This window comes from Balaenoptera musculus, chromosome 14 (genome assembly GCF_009873245.2).
Source record: "Balaenoptera musculus isolate JJ_BM4_2016_0621 chromosome 14, mBalMus1.pri.v3, whole genome shotgun sequence".
NCBI classification, from domain to species: domain Eukaryota; kingdom Metazoa; phylum Chordata; class Mammalia; order Artiodactyla; family Balaenopteridae; genus Balaenoptera; species Balaenoptera musculus.
The window spans coordinates 31,985,082-31,998,760 of NC_045798.1; the positions used below are offsets into that span (position 1 = coordinate 31,985,082).

General features: G+C 40.0%; 1 protein-coding gene across 6 annotated transcripts in view; it reads right to left on the reverse strand.

The window, feature by feature from the left end:
- Positions 1-13,679, reverse strand: part of PTPRM (protein tyrosine phosphatase receptor type M) — a 749,712-nt gene that overhangs the window by 423,975 nt on the left and 312,058 nt on the right. For all 6 annotated transcript variants that reach the window (XM_036823982.1, XM_036823981.1, XM_036823980.1 and 3 more), the window contains exon 6: positions 1,064-1,238. In XM_036823982.1, the coding sequence (XP_036679877.1) occupies positions 1,064-1,238 (175 nt within the window). The remainder of the gene's footprint in view (positions 1-1,063; positions 1,239-13,679) is intronic.

Below are 13,679 nucleotides of genomic sequence, written 5' to 3' on the forward strand. Positions count from 1 at the left end.
CCATCACGGCCTGAACAGGTGCCGGCTGCCTACTAGGTCTCCTGTTCTAAGTGCCATTCACATACCTTTTGCATCCGGTCCTCCTGATGGCCCTTTAGGGTCGGTCACATTATTATGTCTATTTTAAACATGAGGAAACAGAAGCACCGAGAGGGTAAGCCATAGGACCACGCCCACACAGCTAGCTCTGGGGTTTGAACCCTGCAGTCTGTAAAACTGCCGACATAGAGAAATTTGCTGACAAAAGGAATAGTCCATCCAAAAGAGACCAATTTTATGCTCCCCATTTAATAAATGCAGGGGAGAACATGTAAAAAGCAGGTATCGTTCTCTTCCCCTAGGAGAAAGCAGCAATGGCTTGCTATAAGGTATAAAAATGCCTCATGGTATATCTAAAAGTCCAAATTCTGTCTGGGACCAAAAACTGCCTTACCAGTTTAATACTATAAACTCCTAAGTCCATGCACACACAAAAAAACATCAAACCAGCCAAAGGAAATTTATCCCCCCCCTTTTTTTTACTCATCTCCCAGCTTCCTGAATATAATGACTCAATTTTTCAGTCATGCAAAATACAGTAATAGAACCTAAGAGCAACATTATGAATGTTAACCCACTACTATCAACGTGGCTTGTATGATATGACGGCACATTTTTATACTGACACTGCTTCATTTTATTAACCACCCTGCTATCATAAACACCCTGGCTGGGGAATATTTGCATTTTAAGTGATTTTCTATCAGTAAAAAAATTTTATTCCTTAAACAAAAATTTATAGGGTTGTAATCTCTGTACACAGACTTGGCAGAAGAACTTGCCCAGAGCACATTCATTGCTTTGTATGCAACTGAACCAACACAAACAAAATACATTTTTCAAAACTATTGCTCATGTGCAAAATTTGTACTTAAAATGTAATCCATCCGTACAGCCAGTCACCAAACTACTGTTCAGAAACAGACGAGGATAAGTCTGAGCTTTCAACAAATCATGAACTCACAACCATCCCACATGTCTCTTTTAACAGACTATTTGGAGGTATAAAAATAACATTAAATACCTTTAACTACCAATTCTGCATAGTTGGATAGGCCAACTCCTCCATCGGTTCGAATCATGCAGCGGTATTTTCCAGCATCTCGTTTGGTTGTATTCACGACATTAAACGATGCTATGAATCGCCGGGAACTAGTCACCTTTATTTCCTTCAGGGGAGCGTCCCGTACATCAATGCCCTGTAAACGTGGGGATGGGGAGAGCAGAAAGAAACAATATCAGCTGTCATATGGAACCAGGAAGACATCTGAAGGCACAGAATGGATGTTACTGATGCTACCTCCTTACAGATCTTGGTTCCACGGTTTATTACCCATGGCAGTTGTTCCAGGAAAACAGGTGCCCAGAAACTGAAATTCTGCCTCGATCAACACTTTCAGGATTTGAGGGATGCAAAATTAAGTGTGCAGAAATGTCTTTGGTTTTGCCCCTTTAAAATGTTCATTATGTTATTCTGCCTCAACAGGAGGAGAGCAAAAAGCACATGGAAAAATTCCTCATTTTGCTCCCAAACTATCAACATTTAGTCTTTTTGTAATACTTAATCATTTTTTTTTATACTTGGCTAGGAAACAAAATTAATTCGCACACTACCCTATGACTGACCTCATTTTATACATGAACTGATAAACAACTTATCAAGAACTACATTAAAAATGTAAGTAGGTATTAGCATAAGTTCTGAAGGACTAGTCTCAGCTTTAGAATTTTCTTCCTGAAGCTATCAAAACCAAGCAGAAGTAGGTGTTTGATATTACCTGACACTGAAATGCTAGGAGACAAGTTCCTTTACACATCCCACAGCCCAGGACCACACAAAGCAGGTTCCAACACTGGAACAGTGTTGTCTTACACTATCCCGGAGACATTAATTAAGTCCTTAGTTACGTACACTTGGAAATCCATTCTATGCTTCCCACAGTTTAAAGCCTCAAGAAAGACTATAGATTTCAGTCCTATATATTTTTTTCTTACAATTATCAGGAAAGAGGCTATCTTTAACACGTTATTTGCAAGTATTAAGGAGAAAACAATGGGCAAAGATCTTAAGGCAAATGCACGCCACCAAGCATTATGTCCAATTATTCACCCAGCAACCATGCTGGGTGCCATTCACGTGCTGTCACTGTGTTAGGACACTAGGCTCACAACAGTGGACAACAGAAAAGTGGCCTCAGTGTTCACAGTAGCGCTTCAGTTGCTGGGAAATATAGGCTTGAAATGATCACCAATGATGGCCAGGGCAGGTGGCTGGCAGAAATCACAATGAGGCCGTCTTTAGATACGGTGCCGTTTTGAGGAAGTGACATTGGAGCTGAGATCTGAAGGGTAAGTAGGAGCTGCCAGGCAAAGGGGAGGGTGGAAGAAAAGGAGCACCCCGGTCAGAGGAGAGAGAACAGGAGGCCCGGGATGGTTAGAAAGAGCCGAAAGCTTTGGAGGACATCAAGGCGGCCAGGGGAACTGGGGAGGTGGGCGCGCACCGGTGCATTCAGGGACTCGCAGACCGTACGCAAATGTTTTGTGTTTATAGGTATGAACACGCCAGGCTACCAATAATAAAACTCACCTGTAGAACTCAGTGACTTATATTATGCAAAGCCTTTTAGAAGCTTTTGCTGTGATATTTTCTTTGTCAGTATGTCCTAAAGGACATGAGTTTGGGAGTAGACGGACCAGGGTGCCAAACCTAACGTCAGAGTGATTTATGCTCCTGGGGCCCCCCTTTCCTCATCTGTAACGGGACAATACAACTCTCAGGGCAGTTGTGAGAATTTAAAGATATACACGCGCAAGGACACTGCCTAATGACCGGGACCGCAAGTCCCTGCCCGGATTCTGGACCAGCTGAGGGATGAGTTCAAGAAGAAAGGCGGACAGGCGGTCAAACACCTCGTTTAGTACCTGTGGACCTGGCCCTGCAGAATACGCAGAACACGGCCGACGTGCGGTAACCATGGGCTTGCTAGAACTGAAGCACGGAATCAGACTCACCCACCCAGCCACGGGCCGCACTGCAAAACCACACACACCCCCGCCCGCCACGTGGGGTGCTGCTGGCAAACTCGCAGGGTGGAGGAAGGGCTGCTGTGGGGAGTGAGCTCCCAAAGGAAGGGCTGGGCCGGGCGTGCTCCCGGCTTCCTGTCCGGCAGCCGCGTGCACAGAGACAAAGCATCCCGGTGCTGCGCCAGTACAGTTCCTGCCACAGCGAAGGAAACGTCGGGGACGCGGAAGAACAGTTCCCACCATCTTTAGTACTAGCTGTCAGAACAGTCTTGCTAATAGCTTAAACAGTCATAGATCTGAATGTGACATTAAATATATACCTTATATATCCTATGTGAGTCTTTTTTATTACTAAATCCTCTCAATTTGGTCTGACAAAGGGCACTGAGAAGTTAAACAAAACAAAACATCAATACAGCATTATTAATTGATACAACAGGAGAAAGTATTTCTCTCTGTATTTCATACATTGTCTCCCATCCTCTCCCCCAAATAAATATAATAAATAATTAAATTCTACCACTAGGAGTAACCTCAGACCTACTACTCTATAAAATTAAGTTTGTCTTTTTCAGACTGAAAAGAAAATCTAATCTCGTTTTGGGAAAAAAAAAAAAAAGAGCCCTGAAGAAAGGCATACTTCACATTTATAATTATTTGTTTTGTTTATTAACAATGACAAAAACAAAAGGGCTATCTACTTATTTATTTACTTACTTGTGGCACGAATCCTGTAAGAATATACTTCTTTAGTTGCCTTGTAATATTTGTCCTAATGAAATAAGCCTGTCTCAAAAGAATGTTAATTCAAAAGAATTTTAAAGTATGCCCTTATGGATCCCTCACAAGTATTCAAGGCTGTACTGAGGGCAGTCAAGTTTAAGAAAACTTCTGTGTTGGATTCATATATATGTTGAGAGGAGCTTTACTTCATAGCTGTTGACTTCATGCCACAAATTTATCCTTTAAAATAAACAGCTTTACAGAACTCCAATGAGTCACATGAACTCTCAGGAATGGGACTTTTTTTTAAGCACATGTATTTAATCACACAGAAAGTTAGATTCAGCTTCTTCAAGAGAAACAGTATATAGAAAGGAGAAAACAAGTGCTAGCTAGCAATCACTTTAGCTTAGAATCCATATGCCATCATAAATCTTGCTTCAATCTGCAGGTGTTTTCTATTACATCATTCACATGTACGTGGATCCAAGCATTCATTCAACCCAAACTTAGTTAACATCTTTTATGAGGCAGGCACTCTACCTATACAGGGAGCATGGGGTTAAGAGAACCAGCCCTTACCTAACTGAATCCACAGTCTGGTTAGAAAAACAGACAGGTAAGGCATTAATTACACTACAGAGCAAGGAACTGCCTGACACAGTAAACCCAGGGAAAAGAGCCTCACCAGCGAGGGGGGTGAGGGTTGGCTTTCTAGAAAGCAAGACTTGAGGCCAGAACTGGGGATGCACAGGACTTTCTCGGGCAGTGAAGGAGGAAAAATGGAGCCAGTAAGTGAGAAGAGCTCTGTAAAAGTCAACAGCCAAGACAGCTGAACTGTGGGGCAGTAGGTTTATTCTATTCCGCTACAGCACAAAGTGCTCCTGGAATGGCAGGTGATGAGGCTGGAATGGTAGAGCCCACACCCAGGAATAGGACCTGCGGAGGGTTACAGTTTATCCTGATGCCAGGAACACAAGGATTTTTGGCAAAAGGGTGACATGAGCACATCTGTGGGTACAGTAATGGCCCAAAGCAAGGAGTGTGGGAGCCCAACTGATGTCAAGGAAACTGGCTGTATTTTCTGCAAAAATCATAGTAACACATGACAAAAGGAGGGATGAGAGACAGGAAGGGAGGGATTCTAAAGCTATTTAGGAAATATAATCTATAAAAGTGGGTTACCATATGATCCAGCAATCCCACTCCTGGGCATATACCTGGAGAAGACCAAAATTTGAAAAGATACATGCTCCCCAATGATCATAGCAGCATTATATACAATAGCCAGGACATGGAAGCAACCTAAATGTCCATCGACAGACGAATGGATAAAGAAGATGTGGTACATATATACAATGGAATACTACTCAGCCATAAAAAAAGAATGAAATAATGCCATTTGCGGCAACATGGATGGACCTAGAGATTATCATACTAAGTGAAGCAAGTCAGACAGAGAAAGACAAATATCATATGATATCACTCATATGTGGAATCTAAAAAACAATACAAATGAACTTATTTATAAAACAGAAACAGACTCACAGACATAGAAAACAAACTTATGGTTACTAAAGGGGAAAGGTGGGGGGGAGGGATAAATTAGGAGGTTGGGATTAACATACACACACTACTATATATAAAATAGATAATCAACAAGGACCTACTTATAGCACCGGGAACTCTACTCAATACTCTGTAAAAACCTATACGGGAAAAGAATCTGAAAAAGAATGGATATATATATGTATGTATAACTGGATCACTTTGCTGTACACCTGAAACTAACACAACATTGTAAATCAACTATACCCCAATATAAAATAAAAATTAAATAAAAAAGAAAGAAATTTTTAAAAAGGGGGTTACACTGCAGTACCATCTTTCTCTTCTAGTAGATTATAAGTTCCTCAAGGTCATGAAACAAGATGTATTCATTTTGTGGACATGGGTGCACAGGGAATAGAGCTCAATTAATATTTGCTGACTCTAGGAATCATAGTCTCGGTGGAAAAAAGTTCCATAGGTAGGAAAGAAATGTGAGATTGTTATATTAACAGACTTATACCTGATCCTTACAACTGGACAGCGAATCTTTATTTACAAGGGAGACCAACAGGGAAAAATAAAAGGATATTTTAGAGGATCTGTGTGCCCCTTGGTCAGCAACACTGCCCAGTCATTGTAATCGTAGTAGGCAAAATAGCGGGCCCCAAAGATGTCTACTCCCTGGTCACCAGAACCTGGGAGTTTGAAGATGAGATTAAAATAAGGATCTATGGTATAAATGGAGGTAGTCTGTAAAATAACCTTGAAACTGTAATTTGACATGTGTTTGGTCAGGTTGTGTCACATTTAATTTGTTTTTTTTTTCTATTTTTTTTTCATTTGAAAACTAAGTTAGCAATAATTAATTCAATAATTACCACATTCTGCCATTAAAGGATATATTAGCACCATCAAAAAATAATCATAAAAAAAATAAGGATCTAGAGATGGGAAGATTATGCTAGATTATCCAGGTGGGCCCAATGTAATGATAAGGTAGGAGAAGGTAGGAAGGTCAGATGCAGAAGGAGATGTGACCAGAGAAGCAAGTGCTTTGAAGACTGAGGAAGGGACCATGAGCCACGAAATGCAGGAAGCTTCTGGAAGCTGCAGAAACAAGGGACAGATCCTCCCCTACAGCTTCCAGAAGGAGCCAGCCCTGCCATCACCTTATTTCAGGACTTCTGACCTCCAGAACGGTGAGATAATGAAGCCACTAAGTTTGTGGTAACTTGTTACAGCAGCAATAGAACAGTAATACAATGAATATCAGGATATTGAAAACTCCTGTGGCTTTTCAGAGATGCACAATAGTCATGAATACTGATTTATCAGAGTTACACAGCAAATCTTTAAGGCCAGTTTAGGTCTTATGGGCTAGCAACAGTTCTATTCAAAAGCCGTCACTGTAGCCAAAATAAAATAACAAAGTTGGAGGACTCACACTTCTCAACCTCAAAACTTACTACAAAGCTACTGTAATCAAAACACAGTGTGGTACTGGCATAAGGACAGACACAGACCAATGGAATAGGATAGAGAACCCAGAAATAGACCCTCACATCTCTGGTCAGTGGATTTTTGACATGGGTGCCAAGACCATTCAATGGGGAAATGATACTTTTTTCAACAAATGGTGCTGGTAAAACTGGACATCCATGTGCAAAACAATGAACTTGGACCCTTATCTTTCATTTTATACAAAAATTAAAACAAATGATCAAATACCTAAAATTAAGAGCTAAAAGTATAAATCTCTCAGAAGAAAACATAGGGGGAAATCTTCATGATCCTAGATTTGGAATTGATTTCTTAAATACAATGCCAAAATCACAGGCAACAAAAGAAAAAATAGGTAAACTTGACTTCATCAAAATAAAAACTTTTGTGCATCAAAGGACACTATCAAGAGAGTAAAAATACAACCAACAGAATGGAAGAAAATATTTACAAATAATTTATCTCATAAGGGATTAATATCCTGAATACATAAAGAAGTTCTACAACTCAGCAAAACAACAGCAACAAAAACCAAACAATCCAATTTTAAAATGGTCAAAGGACTTAAATAGACATTTTCCCCAAAGAAGATACAGAAATAATACAGACCAATAAGCACATGAAAAGATGCTCAACATCATTAGCCATTAGGGAAATGCAAATCAAGACCACAATGATATCACTTCATACCCAGCAGAATGGCCATTATACCAAAAAAAAAAAAAAAACAAAGAAAGAAAGAAAAAAGAAAAGAAAAAGAACAAGCGTTGGCAAGGTTTAGTTTATTTTTTGTTACAGATCATTTTAATTTAAATAAAATTTGAAATAGTGGTTTTATATATATATGATCTCTTCATTTAAATTTCCTGTGATATCTGTAGAATTTTTCATAGCATTAGATAATTTCAAAAACATGCTTTTTAATGTTTTCCACTATATGGCTGTAACCATTATTTATATAAGTAGTTCTCTATTGCTACACATTTAAATTATTTATATTCATCACTATTATAAATGATCTTAGGACAATCCCTATTTCCTAAAATTATTAGGTCAAAAGGGAATAAAAGTTTTAACTTTTTTTTTTTTTTGGATGAATAACCTAAAAATCTCTATAGAGAGTTATTATGTATTTATAAGAATTGTGTTGTTTGGACTTCTCTGGTGGCACAGTGGTTAAGAATCCGCCTGCCAATGCAGGGGACACGGGTTCAAGCCCTGGTCCAGGGAGATCCCACGTGCCGTGGAGCAACTAAGCCCGTGTGCCACAACTACTGAGCCTGTGCTCTACAGCCCGCGAGCCACAACTACTGAGCCCGTGTGCCCCAACTGCTGAGGCCCGCGTGCCTAGAGCCCATGCTCCACAAAAAGAGAAGCCACCGCAATAAGAAGCCCGCACACCGCAACAAAGAGTAGCCTCCGCTCGCTGCAACTAGAGAAAGCCCGCACGCAGCAACGAAGACCCAACGCAGCCAAAAAAAAAATAAATAAATAAATAAATAAATAAATAAATAAAACCTTCCTTTAAAAAAAAAATTGTGTTTTTTAATGGGAATTCAAATGGCTCCTAAAATCAAGTTATTTTCCAACTCCTTTTAAATACTACAAACAGATCAAACAGGACAGGGCATTGGCCTAAATCACTGACCTTTTCTTATTAATATTTCCAATACAATAGGGGAAAAATAAGCTTATCTTGGGTAAAAGATCAAATATTCAGAAGAATATTTATATTTCTGTGGTACTGCATGCCTTTTATGGTACAAATTCATTTATTCTCTCACTCGATAGCACTTTTAAATTAAAATAAACCCCATTTTTAATATTTTGAAGAATGATAAATTCCCTACAATACTATGAGATGCTAACTCTGACCTCTTTCCATCAGGCAAGGATGCTCCTTGAGACTCACATCTTCAGTATCCATAAGTGGATATTCCCAAAAATGGAAAATACAAACCAAACTAAGTAAGATTAAGTGTGCTTAAGATAGTTTAACTGAAGAGCATGTAGCACTACTAAAATATATGTTTAGAATTAGGGACGTATGGCAATATTTAAATATCTATAAGATTAATTACTCAGATTGACGCATCTCATTTAAATTTGTGGCATCACCAGGAATTTCATGCAAGTTGAAAATCCCACTTGGAAAACGTGAGCAGAATAGCTACCTGAAGACTGTCGACCACTGAGGCCACACGTAAGGGGAATGAGATGAGAAGAGAAACAAACCAGGAAAGTCCATGGAAGGCGGGAGGGAGAGGCAGGGAGACAGAGAGAACAAAAGGAAGAGGAAGAAGTGAGACCCGCAGAGAAAGAAGGGGCGATGCCAGTGCCAGATGGAAAGTGACAGGACAGGAGAGGAGGGGGCGCCCCAAGGAAAGGACCGAAGACCATGGGGACAGGAACGGGAGGAGGATTAAAACGAGAACAGATCACGTGCCCAAACGCCAGAGAAAGATGCGCTTCTGAGGGCCATATTCATTCCTTCCCTTTGAAATCCTGGCATTCACACTTTAATCCTGGTCTTGTTTCCTGAGGCTGAATACATTCATCAGGTCCAACAGCACCGGTCGGTTCTGTATTAGCCCAGTTCTCAGATCACGTGCGTCAAGATGATTGGTTTAAGAAGATGTGTCATATATATACAATGGAATATTACTCAGCCATAGAAAAAGTGAAATAATGCCATCTGCAGCAACACGGATGGACCTAGAGATTATCATACTAAGTGAAGTGAGTCAGACAGAGAAAGACAAATATCATATGATATCACTTATATGTGGAATCTAAAAAAAGGATACAAATGAACTTATTCACAAAACGGAAATAGACCCACAGACATAGAAAACAAATCCATGTTACCAAAGGGGAAAGGTGATGGGGGAGAGATAAATTAGGAATTTGGGAGTAACATATATACACTATTATATAAAAAAGAGATAACCAACAAGGACCTATTGTATAGCACAAGGAACTATACTCAATATTTTGTAATAACCTATACAGGAAAAGAATCTGAAAGAGAATGGATATATATATATATATATATATATATATATATATATCCATTTTTTTAAACATCTTTATTGGAGTATAATTGCTTTACAATGGTGTGTTAGTTTCTGCTTTATAGCAAAGTGAATCAGCTATACATATACATATATCCCCATATCTCCTGCGTCTTGCGTAATACTGAAAGGGATTTAGGCATTGAATGGGTAACTGAACAGACTGATTTTTTTTTTTTAATTAATTTATTTATTTTTGGCTGTGTTGGGTCTTCGTTTCCGTGCGAGGGCTTTCTCTAGTTGCGGCGAGCGGGGGCCACTCTTCATCGCGGTGCGCGGGCCTCTCACTGTCGCGGCCTCTCGTTGAGGAGCACGGCTCCAGTCGCGCAGGCTCAGTAGTTGTGGCTCACGGGCCTAGTCGCTCCGCGGCATGTGGGATCCTCCCAGACCAGGGCTCGAACCCGTGTCCCCTGCATCGGCAGGCAGACTCTCAACCACTGCGCCACCAGGGAAGCCCCAGACTGATTTTTAAGATGCCTTTTGTTCCCCAGATACTCTTCCTTAGGTCAGAATTCAACAGGGAAGGCAGGGAACCGTGGCTGGCCCATTTTCTCTGATGTTGGATGATGTGAAAGGGCTGAGTCCCCCTCCCTGTCTGCCTCTCCCCATGACAGGGAGGACCAGACAGGACAATGTGCTCAGAACCTGGGGTACCCTTGAGCAGCGAGGAAGCTATGGGGAGACTGTTATTCCCACAAAACAAAATGATGAAAATGTCCACTGGGTAGAGACAGCACCTTTGTCAGGCAGTTTTCTCTCAATTTTCACAGAGTTAGAAAGAGGCGGCCCTGACAAGGACTGGAGAGCTGGTTCTTAATAGCATTACAGCAGGACAATGAGGCATCACCAAGGATGGGACTGCGATTGTTCTTCAGAATATGAGTTCCCCCCGTAAGAGAGGCTCCGAGTCCTCGGGACAAAACCCCCGGTTCCAGGCAGAGCACGGCACCAGGTGTCCAGGTGTTAAAGAAACTGCTGACCCATCTTTTGTCAACTTAATGAGACAACCATAACGGCCATATCTGCAAGGAAATGATCTTAATGGGTTAAATGCAGCTTTTTAGAAAAGCAAGAGCATCTTCAAACACGCATGCATTTCAATTTGAGCAAGCCTGAGAAAAAGCCCTGATAGTTATTTAAATTAGACTTCCAACCTTCTTTCTGCAGTGGACTAACTCTAGGACTTCTAAATGAGCAGTAATTTGCCAGCAAAAAAGACACATATTAAGTCTTTCAGAAAGAGTTTTGCAATAATCAGAGCAACGACGGAAAGAAATTGAGGTCCGGGCAGTTAGCAGCACTGCGGGCAAATTAATCCCATTTTGGAGCCACTCTGAGTGCAGGGGCCAAGAGAAGATACAGGAGAGCCATTCGCCCCTCCTTAGCCATACAGGTGGGGATCAAACCGCACTTGCATTTCTTTAATAGAGAAAATAGTCCGTCTTACCCCACTTTCAAATATGCCCATTTGTAAGATACCGGTTGAAATTCTTACCACTGGGATCACTAATAGTATCAGCAGAGCCAGGAATAATTTTGTTTAAAACATTTCCTGTAATCTAAATCCAATAATAATTGAATACCTCAACAAATCGACTTTCTGGAGCCCATGTATTTTTTAATTTTAATAACTAAGATGGTGCTGACCTTTGATTTCTATTCCATAACCAAGCTAACACAAGTATTTATCAATTTGGAATACTGAACCAGAAGTTCTTACTTATGTTATCATATACTATGAATATCTATTGACACGTATTCTTCAACTGGCTAATGGGTATACAGATAGCCAAAGTAACATATTATTCAAACATATGATAGTCTTATAGGCATATTCAAGTAAAGAATTTGATTACGAAAATTTAGACCCTCATTCTGATATTTAGACATAGTTCAATATATGTTTGCAATACATGAATAATATTTAATAACCTGTGTTTAAATTTTATTTAAAAGTTCATCCAAATAATATAGGATATATATAATGAATGCAGTAATTAGAAATACAAAAAAAAAAAAAAGAAGTACCAATGAAATTAGAAGTTCTTTACTCTTAAAATCTGTTGACGGGACTAATCTAGCCACACCAGACTAAGGAGCCTGATGCTGACTGACATTTCCTGTTGGTTTAAAGGTTTGGGTTTGCAAGGCCAGGACTTGACCCTGTTTACTTCAAAACTGTGATAACAGAACTTGACCATGAGGAAGATGGCAGAACCTACCGAGTTATCCATAATCTAAGAGGCAAGGCTAGTTAAACATAAACAAGGCTAAGAACGTCACTTTTCCCCAATCAACATGCCTTAAAACATACAACTCTTTTCTGAAAACATAGCTGAAAGAAGATGAAGGCGCAAGATAAAGGTTAAAAGCCCTGTAGTTCTGAATTTGAATTGTTAATACGATCTCAGGACAGGCTTCATTCTTAAATGTGTGTATGTGCGCATACGTATATATCCCAGCTCCATAGGATGGGAAGATCCAGAAACGATAACGAGTAGGAATAAGCACCTCTGTGATCAGATTGTAATTTCTAATTACCAGGTCCCCCTGAAAAAGAACCAGGGCTCCTTGGAGAAATGGCCAATTCTAGGTCATTAAGATGGAAAATACAAGCCTGGAACATACGGTTACACCACAAAGCAAGAAAGCCATCAAGATGGCCCAGGTCAGGTAAGCCCCACTGTTTAGGGGTGGAAGATCTGAGCACCAATAAAGATAATAAGTGCGATGGATCGAAACTCATCAAATGTGTTTAAATCCACAGGTTGATGATGACAATAATGACATCAGTGACAGTAATACTAAATAACCCCTTTGGTCACTTGTGAACTACCAGTGAACTACCTCACTATTTTTGACAATTTGCTTACAAGGACAAAAATATCAAGTATCAATACCACCTTCCCTTTACGATTTATATACCAGGATACCCAAATGGTTGATAATGGGAGAGCGTTTTTCTTTTTAGAAGTATTCTAGTGACTAAACAAAGAAGGACTGAGAATGGGACCGTTCTGCAACCCTGAAAGAATTAATGACCCTAGGAATGATCATCAGTGGCTGATAACTTCACAAAAGGAGACATAATTTGCAAGAAACACAGCAGTCAGAAGGACACGTTAAATGACACTACTGTAGGGCAATAAGCAAAACTCAAAATACGGGAGGACTGTGAAGGACAAACCCACTTTCCACAACAATAACAACCATCACAAATGGAGGGAAATGAACAGGGAAGCCTAAAGATAAAAAGGACTTAAGACACTCATCACCCAATTGCAAAGTGTGAACTTCACTGCAATCACAAATCAAACAAACTGCTAAAAGAAATAAAGTTACAACACAGCCAAGGATACGTGAACACTGACTGTTTTCGCAGGGCATACACGGTGATTATTCTATTTTTTTTAAAGAGCTCTTATCTTTTAGAGCAGGGGTTTGAGGCTAAGTCCATCCTGCCACCTGTTTCGTACAGCTCGCAAGCTCAGAACGTTTTTTACATTTTTTAAATGATTGAAAAAAATCAAAAGAAGAATAGTGTTTTGTGACAATGAAAATGACATGAAAGTCAAATTTCAGTGTCCATACGTAAAGCTGTATGGAAAACAGCCACATTCATCCATTTCTGTGTTGTCTGTGGCTGCTTTCCTGCTACAATGGCAGAGATGAAGAGCTATAACTAAGACCCTCTGCCCTACAAAATTTACTATCTGGCCCTTCGCAGACAAAGTTTGCCATCTCCTGTTTTAGAAAACGTTTACAAGT